At 37.6% G+C, this 19,072-nt stretch overlaps 1 protein-coding gene across 5 annotated transcripts in view; it reads left to right on the plus strand.

Moving 5' to 3' along the window:
- Positions 1-146: 146 nt before the first annotated feature.
- Mapk9 (mitogen-activated protein kinase 9) overlaps positions 147-19,072 on the plus strand; it is a 54,254-nt gene continuing 35,328 nt past the window's right edge. The window contains exons 1-2 of one of the 5 annotated variants that reach the window (XM_048784601.1): positions 147-377; positions 10,907-11,077. In XM_048784601.1, coding sequence (XP_048640558.1) covers positions 10,956-11,077 — 122 coding nt within the window. In that variant the 5' untranslated portion in view covers positions 147-377; positions 10,907-10,955. Of the gene's footprint in view, positions 378-10,906; positions 11,078-11,490; positions 11,732-19,072 lie in introns of those variants that run through there. The other 4 variants (XM_048784599.1, XM_015506418.2, XM_015506417.2 and 1 more) reach the window with 4 other exon arrangements.

Raw genomic sequence — 19,072 nt, forward strand, 5'->3', positions numbered from 1 at the left:
GGGACCAGGCCTGCGCGGGGGGGGGGGGGGGGGGGGGGCCTACACAGCTCCTGGTCCCTCCCTTATCTCCGACAGCAACCCGCCCCCTTGGCACGATTGGCCGAGCCTGTCCGACACTCCGCGTGCTGATTGGTGGGCCCGAGGGTCGTTCAGGCAGAGCGCCGCGGCCGCGGCGGCAGCAGCGGAGGAGAAGGGAGCCGGACCGGAAGGGTCGAAGCGCCCCGGCGCCCCTCACAGCCACTGCGGCGGCGACGGGGCGGAGCAGAGCGGGCGGGGCGGCGGGCCGAGCCCCGGGCAGCAGAGCCGGGAGCGGCTAGTGTGCTGCGCCGACAGTCTGCGGGCTTGCCCTCTCTCCCTGGCGGCGGCGGGGAGGCGAGGTGAGCCTGGCGGGCGGTCTAGGCCTGGCGGGGGCTGCATGGGCCGGGCCCCTCTGGGGAGGGGCGGCGGGAAAACCGCGCGGCCCAGGTCTGCGGGGTGGGCGCGGGACCGCCGGGCAGGGGTGGGCAGGGGTCTGCCGGGCGCTGTCGGCCACAGCCGCCGCCCCTGTCCTCCGGGATGCCGCAGTCGCCCCCTCCCGTCCGGCTGTCAGCAGTCCGGGGCTTTGGGTCCGCTTTCCGGCCTGACCCCAGCAGACCTGCCCGAGGGGTTTCTGTGGGCACCAGCCCTCCGGGTTGTGGGGCACACAGCTGCGCACCCATGCCGGATGTTAGGAGCTCCGAGACTGGTGCCTGCGACCTTGGCTAAGGGACTAACACTCGCTGTCCTCGGTTTTGCCCTCAGGAGAGTGGGGGCAGTGTCTACTTTGGGGGGCACAGTTGTCGGTCTGTATGACTGTATGAAAGCGTCTGGGGCAGGAGTCGGTGCACATTTGTAGAAAACTGGGCGGAGTATTGCCCCTTGGGGTTGTGAGTGTGGTAGGAACCTTCTCCCAGTCAGCCCAGAGGCCTCCCCCAATCCCACTTCCTGCACACCTCCAATGCCTTGTCATTGCACAGTTCCCAGCAAAGCCAAAGTGAGCCCTGCCCACCTCCTCTACCACTTCCCCCCCCACCACCCACAACACCAGAACTCTGGTCTTCTAGCTCACCCATCTCACCTGCCTTGAACATGCCAAATCCATTTACCTCAGGACCTTTGCACCTGCTCGTTCCCTTGTTTTGGAGTTGTCCCTGGCATTTTTACACAGATGGCTCTTACTGCTCCTTCCTCTGGTCAGATGTCTCATTTTTGGTAAGGCCTGCCTTGACCATTCTCTTTCTTCCCTTAGTCATTCTATTCCATTACTTTATTTCATTTTGTTTCTGGCACTTAACTCTGGTTTGACACTTCTTTGTTTATTTGGCTGTTTATTTTCTGTAGCTTTATGAAAACAGGTAGTTGCCTGATTTATGCAGTGCTTAGGAAACACACAGTAAGTATTTAGTAGTATCAGTTCAATGAATGATGTAAGGAATGTCCCTGCCTGCCTGTTGTTTCTGCTTTATCTGTACATTTAGTGACTTCTATGTTGAAACTTGTAAGCAGATGGAAACTTGTTCTCATTTGTGAAATGTTTTAATATCCTTGACCCCTTTATTTGGTGGCTGTCAGAACAAGCTGTGATATAAATCTTACATTTTTGTAAGAGTTCAGCTCTGGTTTCTTTCTACACATTGGAGAGACATCTACTGAATTCTGCATTATCTAGGTCATGGTTTTTGCTAGGCCCTAGGGACACAAAGGAGATAGCAACAGGGTCCCTTCCCCCAGAGGGCCCAGGAACCCAGAGAGAAGACTGTTTCCAGGACAGGGTATTATGCCTGCTGTAGAGGAGTTTCTGTGCCATGGAAATGTGGAGGAGGTGACAGGTGTTGCTGGTGGGCCTTTAATGGTGACCAGAATTTTTCTAGACAGGGAGAGGCACAGAAGTGTGAAAGGGCAAAAGGAAGGAAGGACTTTAGTCCTCTGTGGAGCTAAGAATCAGCCCTCAGGGACAAGTGTAAGATCTTGGAGTAGTGGGGATCCTGGAGAACTAGCAATTTTCTTGTAGCAATTTTTTACAAGTCAGAACTCCAAATTTGTTTATGTACTTTCCTGGGTTTTAAATGTTGGCAATATATAATTAAAAATTTTCATAAAAATTCTGTGAGCCAAGCTAAATGCAGACCTCATTCAACCTTAGTTGCAAGATTTTCAACCTCCAGGACAGATTGTGTGGGAGGGAGGAGCTGTGAAGATCTGGAAAAGTAGCCTAAGGCCAGGGGAACTAGGCCCTGTTTGCCCAGGTACCAGCTTAGGTACTCATTTGATTGTTACTGGAACCCTGTGAGTAGCGGCTGTGAAACTCATTTTTACAGATGAGGAAGTGGAGGCTCACAGCATTTTGCAGTCTGCTTCATAGCAAGTGGCTGGTAAGTGGAATTTGAACCCAGATCTTCCCCCAGTTCAACATTCTTTCCTGGGTCCTTAGCTCCTCTGAATATTTTTGTTTGGCTTTTAATTTGTTCTGGAAAAATAAAGTCCAGTCTATTTAAATGTTTTCCTCCTTTTAACCTTTTTTTCCTCTTCCAGAAGAATCCTGTGAGGTTAGAAATAATCCTTTTTTGGCATAGTCTCTGGAAAGCTTTGATTTTTCTCAGAGAATTTAAATCTGAGGTGGGCAGTACTTTATAATAATTTGTTAACAGATTAAAATGTGTTTATTTGCTCCCCTAAATAAAGGTTTGAAAATACACTTGAATTTGTCTATTTAAAATAAAATTTTCCAAGTAAAATGTTATACAGAGTGATTAATATTAAGCTAATTGTTTTCATGATGTACAAGATAAAACATTAATCTTGTTTCATTTCAAACCTTATTCACTTACATATTTATTCCACTCATTATTTTCAAGCAAATCCTAAATATTGCCTAACTTCATCCGTGAATTTTTCAGTATATGTCTCCAAAAGATAAGGACCTTTTAAACTTGAACATGCAGTAATTCATTCATATAATCAAATAACCAGTTAGTATTCAAATTTTTGATTGAATCATGAATTCTATAGTTTAATCATTTGAAGGCAGATCCAGGTAAGATCCATATGCTGTGATTGGTTGATATGTCTTTACTTTTTTTTAACATATAGATTTCCCCCTCTATTTTCTTTTTAGTTTCCCTTGGAGTTTACTTGTTGATGTACATGGGTTTTTCTGTATCATTTCCACAGTTGGGGTTTTACTGACTACATCTCTGCAGTGTAACTTAATGCTTTTCTCTGTATTTCCTGAAAATTAGTAGTTGGTTCATTAAGATTCAGGGTGTACTTGTCAATGTCACCATCTTGGGTGGCCTGCACTTTCCCATCTAGAAGCACCCCAAGATTCGGTGTTCATCTCTGTTTTGCAGATGACTACTGTCATTTGCCCCAGGTCACCCAGCTAAGTGGCTGACCCACTGGGAGTCTGACTCCAGACTCCAGATCCTAACCACTGCTCCACACTACTCTACCATATTTATTCTCCCAATTGGTTTCACCTTAATAAACATTAACTGGGCACCCACTATGTAATTAGTAGGAGATTGAGAAGTAAGTCAGACATATTTTCTACCATTAAAAAGCTCAGAGTAGAGCTGGAGGTAGATTTACAAGGTAAAATATTTTTAAATAAAGACAAGTTGTGATGGCAAAAATGGGGGCAGGCCCAGCACAGTTTGAAAGGAAAGGCTGTAGAGGAAAGCTGAGGAAGAGGAAGATGCTCTAACTAGATTTTGAAGGAGAAGAACAGAAGCAGGAGGGAAGTCATTTCAAGCAGATGAAGTTGTTGGGGCATAGGCCTGCAGGTGTGCAATAAGTGTGTATGCTTATCCTAGTTAGTTTGCCCAAAAGTGGATCAGAATGCTTTCTATCTCCTACTAAGGTTTTGAATCTTACTCTCAAAAGTTACTATTAAAGAAATTCAAACAGGAAATGCTGTGATTACTGCATATTTTCTAGAAATCAGCGCTCAAGGACAAGTGTAAGATCACTTGTCACTTTTATAAATTCCTTATTGTGCAATAATTGTAGACCCATAAGAAGTTGCAAAGACCCGCGTACCTGTCACCCAGTCTTCTCCAGTGATTGTATATTTACATAACAATAGTACGTTATCAAGGAACAAGGAAATTGGCATTAGTATGGTGTATATGTACAGTTCGATATTATTTTATCACATATGGAGATTTGTAGAACTACTACCACTGCCACAATAAAGATATAGAACTATTTTATCATCGCAAAGATCTCTTTGTGCTACCCCTTATTACCTACCTTGCCCCCACCATCTAAAACCCTGACAGTCATATTTTCTACATCTCTATAATTTTGTAATTTCAAGAATATATATGAAATTATATAGAATGTGACCTTTTGCAATTTTTTTTTAACTAAGTCCTTAGTACCCTTGGGGAATTGGTTCTAGTTCTCTCCTATGGATACCAAAATCCATGGATGCTCAAGACCCTTATAAAATGGTATAGTATTTGCATATAACCTATGCAAACTCTCTCATATACTTTAAGTCATCTCTAAATGATTTATATTACCTAATACAATGTCAATACTGTATGAATAGTTGTTGTGTAATTTAGGGAATAATGACAAGAAGAAAATGTCAGTACTTTACATGCTCAGTATAGATGCAGTTTTCCCGAGATGTCTTCTTTTTAAATTTAAAATTATTTGAACTGATATATTAAACATAAAATTGTGCATATTAGTAGGGGTACCATGTAATGTTTTGATACATTTATATATCATATAATATTTAAATCAGGTCAGACATTCTATCACTTCAAACATTTATCATTCTTTATAGTAAAAAATTTCAAAATCTTTTCAGCTTTTTGAAATGTGTAGCACATTATTGTTATCTATAGTCACCCTGCTATATATAACAATAGCACACCAGAACTTTTTCCCCCTTTTTAATTGTATCTTAGTACCCATGAATCATCTGAAATCCTTTCTAAATCCATGGTTGGTTTAATCCTCAGATGTAGAGGTTATGGAGGGCCAACTGTATAATGTCTTTGAGGTTCACCTGAATTATGTTAGTAGTTTGGTTCTTTTCCCTGCTGAGGAGTATTCCGTGATACAGATACACAATCATTTAACCATTCACCAGTTGAAGGACAATTGGATTATTTCACTTTGAATCTGTTACAAATAGTACATGAGTATTTATGTACAGGTTCTCAGGTGGACAGATCTCTCCAAAATGTCTTGTGTGCAGTGGTTTGAAAGTAGCCCAAATGGAGGCTTACATAGTGCTTCTGATATTTCTGGATTCAGAGAGTAATAAGAAGGCCTACCCCACAGCTGCGAGTGGAGGCTGAAGAGGAGGAGAATGGATGGGCCCAGGTGCCTGAAAGCAGGGATGGTAGAAGCCTCCTGTATTCTTAGGATCCAATAGTTTAGTGAAGTGATAACCAAATACTAGTTGTTATTCTACATTGTAGTATATATTGTCACTTAAGAACTGATGTTCAGAGGATGGCTCTGCAAAGCTATAAGGTTATTGATTATCAAAGTGAGTTTGGGCTGGGAGTGTAGTTCAGTGGTACAGTACTTGGTTAGCACATGTGAAGCCCTGAGTTTGATCCTTAGCACTAAGAAGAAAGAAGTTTATTTTACAAAGCTATTTTTTTTCGTAAGAATTAAAATAGGACACCAAAAAACAGTTTGATAATGAAAAATTCAGGAGGAAGTATTGAAACAAAGAGGATGATTATGAGAATCTGTTAACCGTAGCAGGTCGATTCATTTATATGGTGCATGTCTTGAGTGTTCTGAAGCTGTAGTGTGATTAAAAGGTTTGAGTGTGGATCACTGAGTCATCTTTATCAGTAAAAGAAAAAATGTTTTGGTGTAGGGAAAGCAATATGATAACATGAGAAGGACTGTAATTTTTCTGGCCTAGTCCTGACTAGCCCTTGGACACATGACTACTTTGTAAATAAAATCAGAAATATTAGAGTAGTATGTTGGGAAGAAAATGAATATGTGGTCAAACACACACCAGTTCAAATCTGGATTGTACTGGGAATTACTCTCTTCCTGTCTCCAAACCCCAGTTTCCTCATTTATACAGTAGGAGTAGTATTACCCTCATATGTTGTTAGAGCACTTATCAATGTGTCCCTTAGAGCCTGGCCCACTCTCCCTTTTCTAGCTTCATCTGCCTTAAACCCTTGGGTATCAGAAGGATCATTTTTTAGATTTTCTTTTAAAATTTCTTCTTTAATCAGGTTTTTAAAATGTGAAATATGTGCATGATTCCAAAAATAAAAAAGACCAGAAAGGGAAATTTTCTCATTTCTTACAGTTTCTCTGTACTTGTTTACATCGTGTGTCTGTGTGTGTAGGTGTGTAGGTGTGTACGTGTACATAGATTGGCATTTGCTATGTATACTCTTCAATTCGCTTTATTTCTTTTCTATATCTTAGACATCTTTCCATATCAATACATATTAAGTCCTGCTTCTATTTAATGGCTTTAATAGCACTTTAAGCTGTAATATTAATAATTCAATCCTCTGTGTACATTAAGGTATTCGTAGTTTTTTTGCCTATCACAAGAAATGCTACAAACATCGTGCACATATATCTTTGAATACTCTTACACATATATTTGTTAGCTACATTATAGAATTGTAGTTATGATACTTGTTTTCCCTCAAAAAAAAAAGTATTTACCAATTTATAGCTCTCAATAGCATGTATTGAAAGTATCCACATTCTCATGTCCTGGTTGATACTTTGAACAGGTCAGGTCTTGCCTCCTCCATGAAGCCTTCTTTTACTTTTATCTCTATACCCTTGTTTACTCCTTTCCCTCCTGCTCTTTTTTTTTTTTTTTTTTTTTTTGATGGGGGTGGTACTGGGGATAGAATCCAGGGTCTTGTACTTGATAGGCAAGTACCTTACTGCTGTACTATACCACCAGCCCCTTCTTCCCTACCATTGAGGAGCTCACAGCCTAGGGGAAGAAGCAGATCTACAAAAGTTGTTATAATCCAGGCTGGTGGGTGCTACCAAATACAGAAGTAGTATGGATGCAGGACCTTGTTGGACTGATGATAGTGGCCATAGCAACACAGCATGGGAACCCAGGTGAAGAACCAGGACCCACTGGTGTGGGAAGTAGAGGTAGTGCATATAGATTTTAGTGTGATACTAATGTAGTTGCAGGAAGAATTCTTGTACTTCCCAACTTGTAAAACTTTTTCTGAGCCCCAGTTGATACTTTCAGTTCATTGAAGTACAATCTCAACAGTATAGATTCATTAATAGCTAAATTGTGTGCCTTTCTCAGGTTGTCTTGAGTTTCTTTCTCTTGCTCTCATGAAGCCCAAAAGTGACAGAGAAAGGAGCTTTGACAATTTCTCTCTTACGTGACTTTTTTTTTTTTTTTTTTTTTTTTTTTTGCTTAATAAGGGCACTTATTGAAAGTGAAGGGCACTTTAATTTTCGAATTATTTTAAATCTTGAGATGAAATCATATTAATAATTATAGATCCTAGTATGATTGGATATTCTCCCCAAATTCAAAGAAACTAACCTAGTACAATATAGGTACTAGTAAGAATATGAGTAGCAAGTAAATGTAGAAGAGAGTTCAAAAGTTGTTCAACAATGTTGAGATTGATTTGTCCCAGCCTCAACATAAACAGGTGGTCCAGAATGGAAGGTGGCTCTGTGTTCAAGGTCATTCAGGAATACAACTCTTCCATCTCGTGTGTAACTTCCACTTGTAGGTCTGTGACAGAAAAGATTGGAGAGTGAGCAGCTTTCTATAAAACAAAATAAAATAAAAGCCAAACAACAAAAAAACATGATCTGGAAGTTGCACACATCACTTCTGTTCACACCTCAAAGGCCAAATTTGTTCATCTGGCCATTCCTGGCTTCCAGGAAAGCTGCCAGCTGTTGTTTCTACTTGAGCAGCTCAGTAGGGACAGGATGGATTCTAGCGTATATCAGTGGCCTGTGCCACAGTTGTGCTGCTTGTGCCTTAGCATTTCACACTTTCCCAAAATTGAACTCACCAGCTCTGCATGTCTTTTATGCTTTACCCTCATTTTTTCTCATCTCCAGGTCAGCAACGTAAACTTTCTCAAAATCATACATTTTCTCCTCATCCTATGTGCTGCTGTCCTGTCATTTTTATCTGGTTTTTCTCTCTGGTCCTACCTACTCTAATCCATCCCCTTCTCATCTTCCCATATAACCTATCTGAAAAGCAAGGTTGATCATGTCTGGTGCTTTGACACACCCCTCAGGACCAAGCTTATATGACCTTTGTTGATCTGACCTCATTTTTTCTTTGTCATCATTTCCCCATTATACAGCAAACTAGATCTCAAATGACTTATCTCACTCTCTCTGTAGGTGCTATTTCTCCCCACACTCCAAAATCTTCCCTATCATTCTGGGTTTAGGACCCTTCTTGTATTAGGTCTCTTTCTGAGTGTACTTACAACACATGCTTTATAAGTTCACTGAGGACAGGCATTGTTATGGCATGGGATCTCATTTGCATGGGTAAATGTTTTGTGAATAACCAGTATCACTGGTGTATTTACAATATGACAAAGGAATGGCTGCCCCCAACAGAGCAGGCTGCAGTGGGTATCTGTCCTTTTGCTGAGTCTCTTTAATCCTTAGCACTTGTACCTTGCTAGCCAAGCTGAAAATTTTGCCATATTTAGACAATTTGAGTTCTGTGCCTCTACTGTCTACCCCTACCAAAACAGTCTAAGGTGGATTCTGCCTCCTCCATGAAACTTCCTTGTCTTCAGCAGCCCTGCCATTATGTAGGATGTCTTCTGCTTTTTGCCTTTGTTTACATCTTTCTTACGGCCATTACCTCATAGTAACTTGTGTTAGAATATAGATAACATATGGACTTGATCCTCATACTTCTCCCATCAATAATGAATTATATGCTACTTCAAGACTGGTTCAAAACTACTCATGGTGTATTTCTGTGATACTTACCACTTTATGTACAAAGACACCCCCTAAATATTGAGTTAAATTCTTTCAGCCTTTTGTTAATCTGTAGAAAAGGATATTCATTCAGATGTCAGTAATATGAAACAGAATTATAGGGAATCATTAAATGTCGTAATGTGGGTCAGATCAGTGAAGGTTTGTTGAACACTCAGTGTCCCATTGGCAGGCCCTCCCTGACCTGTCCTTGGAGTATGAGATGCCATGGTGAGCAGATAGACCTATGCCTACCCTCTTGGAGCATGAGGTACGGTGACCTTTTGGCCTGGGACTGTTCCTGAGTCCCTTCCACACAGAAGTGTGGCCTTGGCAGTTGTTCTAGATCATGAAGCTTTAGGTTGCTCCAGTATAAGTTGGAATGATGATCCTGCTAGAGGCAGGGGAGGGTCCATGTGAGCCATCATGTTTGTCTAACATCTAGTGCAAATGGCCCCTGGAGGCCCATCTAGCCAGCTGTACTAATGACTCTTAGCAGGAATGGCTGGTCAGAGTAATTGGGGCTGGGGTTGTGGCTCAGTGGTAGAGTGCTCGCCCAGCACATGCAAGGCCTTGGGTTTGATTCTCATAAAAATAAATGAATAAAGATATTGTGTCCAACTAAAAAAAATAAGTATTAAAAAAAAGAATAATGAGGAAAAACATGGGGCAATGGTCAGTTGGAAAAACTATTGATTTCACTTCACATCTTTGTTGAGGTTGTTATTAATCAATTTATTTCTATGTTTCATGGCAATCCTAGATATCATTGTATTGAAATACAAATCATTCCTCAAAAAACTGATTGAGTAGATGTTAAATGTTAAATGATAGAACAAAAGGCAGGGATTTGATGAAGCTGTAGAAAAAAAATCTGTTTTTAAGCAATATGGGATGGTTATCTATATGATTTTTTTTTAAAGAGAGAGAATTTTTTTAATATTTATTTTTTAGTTTTCAATGAACACAATATCTTTATTTTATTTTTATGTGGTGCTGAGGATCGAACCCAGCGCCCTACGCGTGCCAGGCAAGCACACTACCGCTTGAGCCACATCCCCAGCCCATCTATATGATTTTATTGCTGGCTTTTTAATTAAAAAGACAAATAACTTACTAACTTTTTAGTAAGTGTCATCAGACAAGAACTAGGAAACCAAGTAAATGTTTGCTTGTTTTCTGTATAAAATCAGCTAGATTCCTACAGAGTAGAAATCTCATCACTGCCTAAAGCACAAAAAATCTACTTTCTGCAGTTGCCAATTTATATTCATACATATGTGAATAAACTTTGTAGTGTTGATATTTTCTGCTGTAGGGTAAGGCATAGTTTGTAGGTACAGGGGTTGCAGGCCAGCATCATAAAACAGAGGCTCATCCATGATTACCCATGTTACTAGGCCTCCAACAACCCATCATTTAACATGAATCTTGCTTTCCGGTTTATCACTTTGTGTTGGATCTGTAGTGGAAGACTGGGCCATTTGCTTTTCCTTAGGAATTCTAGAAGCTATCATTTTGAAATAATGCCCTCATTTGTGGTTGAGACTGCTAAGCATAAACTTGTCTCACAAAAAGCAAACTGATGAGAAGCATTTAGTAGTGTAGTAGTTTTACCATTGCTGGTGATAATACATAAATCTTCTCAAAAGTGGTTATTTTTTAAAGCAGACCCTTAAGATTTTGTCCCATTGGGCCTCAAAATTCCTTTCATAATGATCTTGTTCCACTGAAATGTCTATGCATTTATATCTGCATTTTTGTGTCTTCCTTAGGTTTAAAACTTGGTCAACTCATTTTATCAACTTAACAGCCACATTGTCTTATATCCCAGTATATTTGAAATACTATTAAGTGAGCTGTGTAAGTATAATTCAGTAAGAATGCATATTCATTCTGTTTCTCTTTTAAGGAATTTGACAACAGTACCAGCTCTTCAGAATATTGTATGACACTACATCATGAGTGACAGTAAATGTGATAGTCAGTTTTACAGTGTGCAAGTGGCAGACTCAACTTTCACTGTCCTAAAACGTTATCAGCAGTTGAAACCAATTGGCTCTGGAGCCCAAGGAATTGTTTGGTAAGTCTGATCTGTTTTAATAGTGTCGATTGAGTTTTTGCTCTAATAAAAAGTAAAAATAAATCATCAGAATTTAGAAACACTAAATGATAAAAGAAATACTCTGTTATAGGTTTATGAGCTAAATTGACTCAACTTCTTGCAGTAAGTTATTATGTAGTCAGGTTGTAGGAACAAACCCAAATTCTTAGAATGCTGCATTAATAGGTAGCAATTTTTCTTTTGCTTCGTTTGTTTATTTCTTTTTTTTTCTTTTGGTTTTGTTTTGTTTTTCATTTTCCTTGTCATTATGATATCAGAGTAATAGGTATGACAGTGTAACAGAAATTTGGAGTTTTATTCATTTCTTCATCATGGCCACCTTTTCCCCCCCCCTCCCCCTTTTATTCCCAATCACTCCTATTCATTTCTAGGCGCCATCATTGCAGTGCCTTGCCATTCATTGGCAGGATGAGGCCAGTCAGTGTCATTATCACACCATGGATTAACCAGGAAGGGATGCTGTGTGAGGGGTTGGGCTGGCCGTCTCTTCCTTGGTGTCTCTCTTCAACTATGTGTCCAGCCCAGGACGTCAGAACCGTTAGTCTGACCCTGAACCTTAGTCTCTTGCATGGTAAGACAGTCAGCTGCTGCGACATCACTGGCCAGCTAAAGGTAAAGTTTTTCACGTGTTTTCTAGACTATAGTTATCAGCACCTCCCAAACATTTTATCCCTTATTTTTCTGGGCAAAACTTTTTCCCCCCTCTTTCTGGTCAATAAAAACAAGATTATTTTTGTCTCTAAAAGAAACTGTAATGTTTATAGCTAGTAGGCAAAGGGTATTAAAGATAAAAGAATTTCTTTGGGTGGTAGAGGAGTTTATCTTTTCATGTAGAGAAGCAGAGCTTAGAGAAACTTCCTTACCAATTTTTAACTGATCCTCTGTTAGAGAGTATGTGATCAGGAAAATCAGTTGTTCTTTTATGCCTAGGTGGTTGAAGGCCCTTAGAGCTAAGAGAGTTGCAGTCCAGAATTTGAAAGACAAACTAATGAGGGAGAGGGGTTTGGAGGGAATGCCCAGTTTATATATAAAATAGCGCTGATGTTGACTTCTTACTGACAACATGCTTTATTGGTATGGGGTGGGTATCCTTTATCTGAAATTCTTGGGAGCAGAAGTATTTTGATTTCAGATTTTTTCCCCAGATTTTGGAATATTTGTATAGACTTAACCAATTTAGCATCCTTAATTAAAAAAAAAATCTGAATCTGAAACACTCCAAAATCTAAAATTGTTTGAGCATCATTTGGAGCTTGTCACATTAGGGATGCTTAATCCATACCTAAATTCTTTGTGCCAGGAGAAGATTTAAAATCAGTGGGTTGTTCAAATTAGAAAAAAATTGATGTTAATAAAAAGTTATGAACAATAAAACATTCTTTTGATTTATAGTTATTTCTTATTGAGAATTAAATGGTAGTTTGACACAGATAATTTGGCAATAGAGAGAGGAGGGAGGGAAGGATATAGAAGCAGGACATATCAAAGATCTTCAGGGAGTTCACTTTGTGGCTTTTAGACAGACAGTTATTTTAAATATGGGCTTCATTTATCCCTATAGGCTTGTCATTTACTTAGTTTTGAAGGTTTAGTAGTAAGTGAATAGTATATTTTATCTAATCACTGTGAGTGCTGCCATAACCCTCACTAAACAAATGGTATAGGACTAGGAAGACTCATTGACTTCTTCCTGTCTAACAGGGTATTAGTGATAGGCCTGGGACCAAAACCCAGTTGTTGGTAATTTGGGACCTTGTTGCTTACAGCGAGATAAGAATTATTGTTAAATTTGAACCACTGATCTTAGCAATAATGAGTAAATACATATTTATTAAATACCTACATGAAAATTCTCAGATAATTATATTTATCTCTATAGGACAGCTATTACATTTAAAAACAGTTTTAATTTTATAGGTATAACCAATATTCAGTTTTATGGTATCTTCTCATCTTATGTTCTAATTTGGGAAAATAAAAACTTTAGAAGTGATTTTAGCTTTCTTTGTCCCCCTTTTCCCTTGTACCAATCTATAGATACCACATAAGAGAGGGGAAATAATCTGGTAATGGCATATTACTGTTTAAGCAAACAAACAACAAACTTGCTTTTGCTCAAATAAGCTAATAAAACAATAGGTTCCATCCCAGGAAATGAATTCTGTCATATTGCTTATTAAAATATTGTCAGTTTACTGTTAATTGATGATCTAAAACTTTCTTTTGTCAGTAATGCCCTCCACCCAATGTTCACATCCTAATCCCTGGACCCTATCTATATATTACTTCATACAACAGAAGGAACTCTGCAGATTTGATTAAATTAATGATCTTGAAGTTGAAGAATTAGCCTCAGTTATTCTGGTAGACACAATATAATTAAAAGGGTCTTTACAAAAAGGAAACCAGAGGTCTTAGTCAAAGAAGGAGATGTGATAACAAAAGCAGAGTTTGTAATAGTGTAAAACCAGGAAGCAAAGAATATTGGAAGCCTCTAAAAGATAGAAAAAAAGTAAAGTTCTACTGACTCCTTTATTTTGGTCCCATAAGATCCATTTTGGACTTCTGACCTCCAGAACTATAAGACAATAAATGTCTATTGTTTTAAACCAATACTTGGTGGTAATTCATTACAATAGCATTAGGAAACTAATACAGAGGACTGTGCATTTGCAGTTTTGAAAAATAAAATGTAACAGGAGTGTATAGTTTATAAAACTTGTTAGTCTTTATTAAATTAGAGCATTGTAAAGACATAGGGACAGGTATACACATAAACCAAAGGACAGATTGTTGGCTTGCGTACAATTAAATGGGAGGATTGGAACAAGAATAAAATATTCTGATGCCTAAATTTGTTTTGTTTTGTTTTACAGTGCTGGGGAAAGAACTCAGGGCCTTGTGCATGCTAGGCAAGCACTCTACCATTTATCTATTCCCCTAGTCCTCAACCCCTAGTTTTGAATTGTTTTTAAAGTTTTTGTTGATTTGTTTCTATGTTTTATTCATTAGATGGTGTTGGTAAAATTTATTAGGAAATAAATTTTTAAATGTTTATCATTTTAAAATACTTATTTCAACTAAGTTATATAGTAATATTAATTAATTGGAAGAGTGCAGAAAACAAACATACACCTTTTCTTTCTCCTTCTAAAATATTAAATTGTTCTACCAGAATAGGAAAAGTTTTTTATATTTTGAAAGTTCTATGAAATATTTAGCTTTTTTTAAGTGTTTATTATTAGGTCTGGCAGTACAAAGGTCATTAACAGTTACAACCATAGTGTGAAATAATTGGTATATCTTTTACTCCCTTCTTCCTCCAATTTTGTATAATAATGAACATTGGCCTGCTCTTAAATTGTTTTATTTTTCTCTATTAGTGTGTATGTGTATATATGTATAGTGTGTGTATTTATAAACAAATATTCACAACAAAATTTCCATGATAAAAGAGACATTTGGTATGAGGCACAAAATAGCTGTGACTTAGAAAGCATAGGTTCTAAATCCACTTCCGATCTTCACTGCTCTAGTGCTCTGTGACCTTGGGCAACCCACCTGTCTTCATGGGTCTTAATATGTTCACCTTTCAAATGACAGTTTGGAATTTCTTGTTTAAGATGGTAATGAAACACAAAAAAAAAGAACCATGGCAATATCAGTGAATTAAGGTTTTAAAAAATTTCTGAAATATTTAAAGTTGTTGGAATCTTGATAAGATAAAACAGCAGAGGAAGTGAGAATAAATAAATTAGTCATTTGTAATAAGAAAGACAATCTTTCTTTAATAGATCCCCAAGAGGCTGTGAATATAGAGATGACAAGTATAGAAAATGAAACAAGTGGCTAAAATTAGGGATATTAATAAAAAATATGTCTGTGAAATAGTTGTGCTCACAATATTCCCACCGCTTTCCCCATGCTCAACATTTGTCCCTAGAGAGCTTATAAGTTAGTGAAGAATTATTAAATTGGGATCCAGAGAAAGACAGAAGCCCAGTGTGGGGAGCCCAACATTTGAGGTTGTCTTTCCCTTGGGGACATTTAAATTCTAAAAGGGGCAGATGAAATATTTGACTAGTGCTTTGGACTGTCTTATGGCTAAGAGATAGGGATTAGAGTTCAGGGCTTTCTAACAGAACCTAGCAAATTTCCTTTGCTTTGTATTGGGACCAAGAGTTACATCCTAGAAGTAAAGAAACCAGAGAGAGAGGTAAGTCCATGGAGGCACATCTCATTTGCTGAACTTCTACAGAAGTGAACCTAAATTGTTAGTGTCCCCATATGCTTAGCAGAAGTAAATATAAATTCTTTCTGGAGGAAGTTAGCATTGTGCTAGGTGTCAATATTTCTAGGTAACAGTTTTTACAAAGCAAGATCTAGCACACAATAAAAAATAACTAAACATACAAGGCAATAAGACAAGATCCAACAGAAACAGATTCACAAGAGGTATTGGTATTATTATAGTCACATTTTAAAGTAATTATGATGATATGTATGTTCAAGGTAATAAAAGGCAAGATTAAAATTTTAGGTATAGAAATTAGGACTTTTTTTTAAATGAGGACTTTAAAAAGAGAACTAAATGGAAATTCTAGAACTTAGAACTATAATAACTGAATTAAGAATTTAATGAGTAAATTTAACAACATATTAGATATAACTGAAGGAAGAATTAGTTACCTAGAAGATATATCAGCAAAAATTTTCTAGAATAAAGCCTGGAGAGACAAAAAGAGTAGGAAAACTATAAAAGAGAGAATATATTAATTTTTTGTTACTGAATAATAAATTACCACAAGATTAATGACTTAAAACAGCCCATATTTATTATCTCATGGTTCTTTAGGTCAGAAATCTGAGCCAGCTTGCCTGTAGTCTTGGCTCAGCATCTCACTTGAAGGCTGAAACCAAGATGTTGCCTGGGCTGGGCTCTTACATAGAGACTCTAGGGAAAAGTCTTTTTCCAAGTTTATTTCAGTTGTTGAAAGACTCTAGTTCCTTATTACTCTAGGTCTGAGGTCCCCAATCCTGTTCTTTCAACCAGAGGTCATTCATTGCTCCTAGAGGCTGCGTATTTTCCTTCTCAATTGACCCCCGCTTTATCTTCAAGGCAGCAATGGCATGACTAGTACTTCCTATGAAGCATATCTCTTACTTCCCTGCTTTCCACCAGCCAGTGTAAACTCTGTTTTTAAAGGGCTCTTTTAAGAAGCCTGGGCAATCAATGTAATGAGATCCCATCTTAAAAAAACAAGACAAAAAACAGAAGGAAAAAAAAAAAGAAAATGAAAGTTCGAAAAGGATACCATTTAAAATAGGATAACATTTTTTCTTATTACATTTGTAGGTGAAAAATCATAAAAAAAAATGGGAAAGACCTCTACAAAAGCTAAAATATATTAGAAGAAATAAACAATGGTGGAATATATCATGTTTATGAATTATATAATGAATAAATTAAGGTATCAGTTTTCAAACTTGTCTGTAGACTGATTATAACCTACATCTAAATAGCCTTTTCTTAAAAAATGAAATTAATAAGATGATTCTAACAATTACATGTAAAATTAAAGTTTCAAGAATGATCAAAATACCCTTTAAGAAAAAGGGGGAAAGACTCTTACAGATACAAAGACTAACTAGGAAACTGTGGTGATTTGATGGTGTGATGTGGATACAAGGTGAGACAACAGAGCAGTGGAATACCATAAAGAACCTAGAAACAGAATAATACACAGATGGGCTTATGATTTATTATAGTAGTGGTCTTACCAAGCATTGGGGAAAGGATAGTCTTTTCAGTAAATGGGCATATTAATATTTACATGGAAAAAAGTGAAATTTGACCCCAACCTCACATTATATACAAAATTCAATCTCTGTTGAATTGCTCTGAATGTGAAAGAAAAAGTATTAAAGCTATTTAAATTTAATATAGGAGGATTTTTTTCATGATCTTTGGGGTAAAAGACATCTTTAAACAAGACATAAAAAGCATTCATCATAAAAGATTCATAAATTTATATTAAAATTAAAATTTTTAATTTATTAAAATTAAAATTTTTAATTTATTAAAATTAAGAAACTAGAAAAACAAGCGTAAGCATAAGAAGATACAGTCTGAGCAGGCATGGTGGCTCATGCCTGTAATCCCAGCGGCTCAGGAGGCTTAGCAGGAGGATCACAAGTTCAAAGCCAGGCTCAGCAACGGGAAGGTTCTAAGCAACTCAGTGAGACCCTGTCTCAAAATAAAATACAAAATACGGCTGGGGATGTGGCTCAGTGGTCAAGTGCCTCTGAGTTCAATCCCTGGTACCTGCCCCTCCAAAAAAAGAAGATACAGTCTACCTTTCATATCCCTAGGTTCTGCAGATTGAAAATATTCTGAAAAAATATTCCATCTGTACTGAACACGTACAGACTTCTTACCCTGTTATTTTTCCCTAAACAAAACAGTATAACAACTATTTATACAGTATATACATTATGTTAGGTATTATAATTAATATAGAGATAAAGTATATGGAAGGATGTACATAGGATATATGCAAATACCATACCATTTTATGTAAGGGACTTGAGTATCTGTGGAAGGTTCTAGGTCCAATCTTCCATGGATACTGAGGGATGAGTATAGACTGACCAAAGTCTCTTATTCTGAATATATAAAGAGCTCTAATCAATAAAATAATCAGAGACAATCAAATAAAAAATATGTTGTCATAAAAGAGGAAATTCAAATAACTGATAAACAGAAAAAATATGCTTAATGTCATTGTTCATCAGGGCAATGCAAATTAAAGTTGTATTCTCATTTATATAATGAATACCACTGTACAGTCAGCACGATGGTTAAAAATTAAAATGTAGATAATACCAAGTATTGGTGAGAATATAGAACAGCTCACATACAGCTCCCACAGGTAAACTTTTTGATAAGTGCAGGTAGACCTAGAAATTAATAGAATAACTTTGGAAATGTATACCAAAATAGAATATATTCATTCCCACTCTTAGCTATTAACTTATCAGAAATACATGCGTAGGGAACCTGGACCTGAATAAAGAATGTTTGTGACAATATTTATTACAGTTACTTGAAGACTAAAAGCAACTAAAATATCTGTCAATGTTAGGTGATATAGTCATGAAATGAATATTATAACAATGACAGAATGAATTATAACTATACAGAATAATGGGTGAAACTCATAAATACAATGTTGAACAAAAGAAATCATATATAGATTTCAAAAACCAAACAAAAATAAACTATGGGGCCTTAAGGAGGTGTGTTTAGCAAGTGAAAGCAAAGAAGTGATTACCGTAAAAGCCAGAAGTAGTTCTTGTCTTTGGTGGACAGGAAGGATAACAGTTGGAAGGGTTGTGTGAGGAGAACTTTGAGCAGCTGATTGAACATGGCTCTTTATGATAAATCATTGATCTGAAGAACAAAACACAAAATTCAGGAATAAATATCAGATAGACTGCCTCCTTGCCAACAGTACTCAAAGATGGAAATCAGTGAAGCAATGGCCTTCAAGTTCTGAGAGAAAATTGATTTTTAACTTAGAAGGAAAATTATCAATGCAAGATGAGGGCAAAGTAAGGCTCTTTCTCTTCTACGTACTTTTTCTGGGGAAATTCCTTGAGGATGGACTCTAATAAGAAAGACAATGTCATAACGTGTAACATGAGAAACAAAAGAGGCAGTGAACAGAAATCCCAGGTTAATAGCTATGTAGTAGGCTTTAAAAGAAGCTCCAAGATGCATGTATGGTGAGTGGCAGCAAAGGTCATGTGATATTTAGAAAATGAAATGTGATCCCAGCTCTATAACTAGTAATATTTACTTGTTCACATTCAGTGTATTGGTTTTCATTTAAACACATCCTAAGGAGGAAACACAGAATACTTAGCTTAAATATAAAATAAATATGTTAG

This window comes from Marmota marmota, unplaced genomic scaffold (genome assembly GCF_001458135.2).
Source record: "Marmota marmota marmota unplaced genomic scaffold, marMar, whole genome shotgun sequence".
In the NCBI taxonomy this organism is placed as follows: domain Eukaryota; kingdom Metazoa; phylum Chordata; class Mammalia; order Rodentia; family Sciuridae; genus Marmota; species Marmota marmota.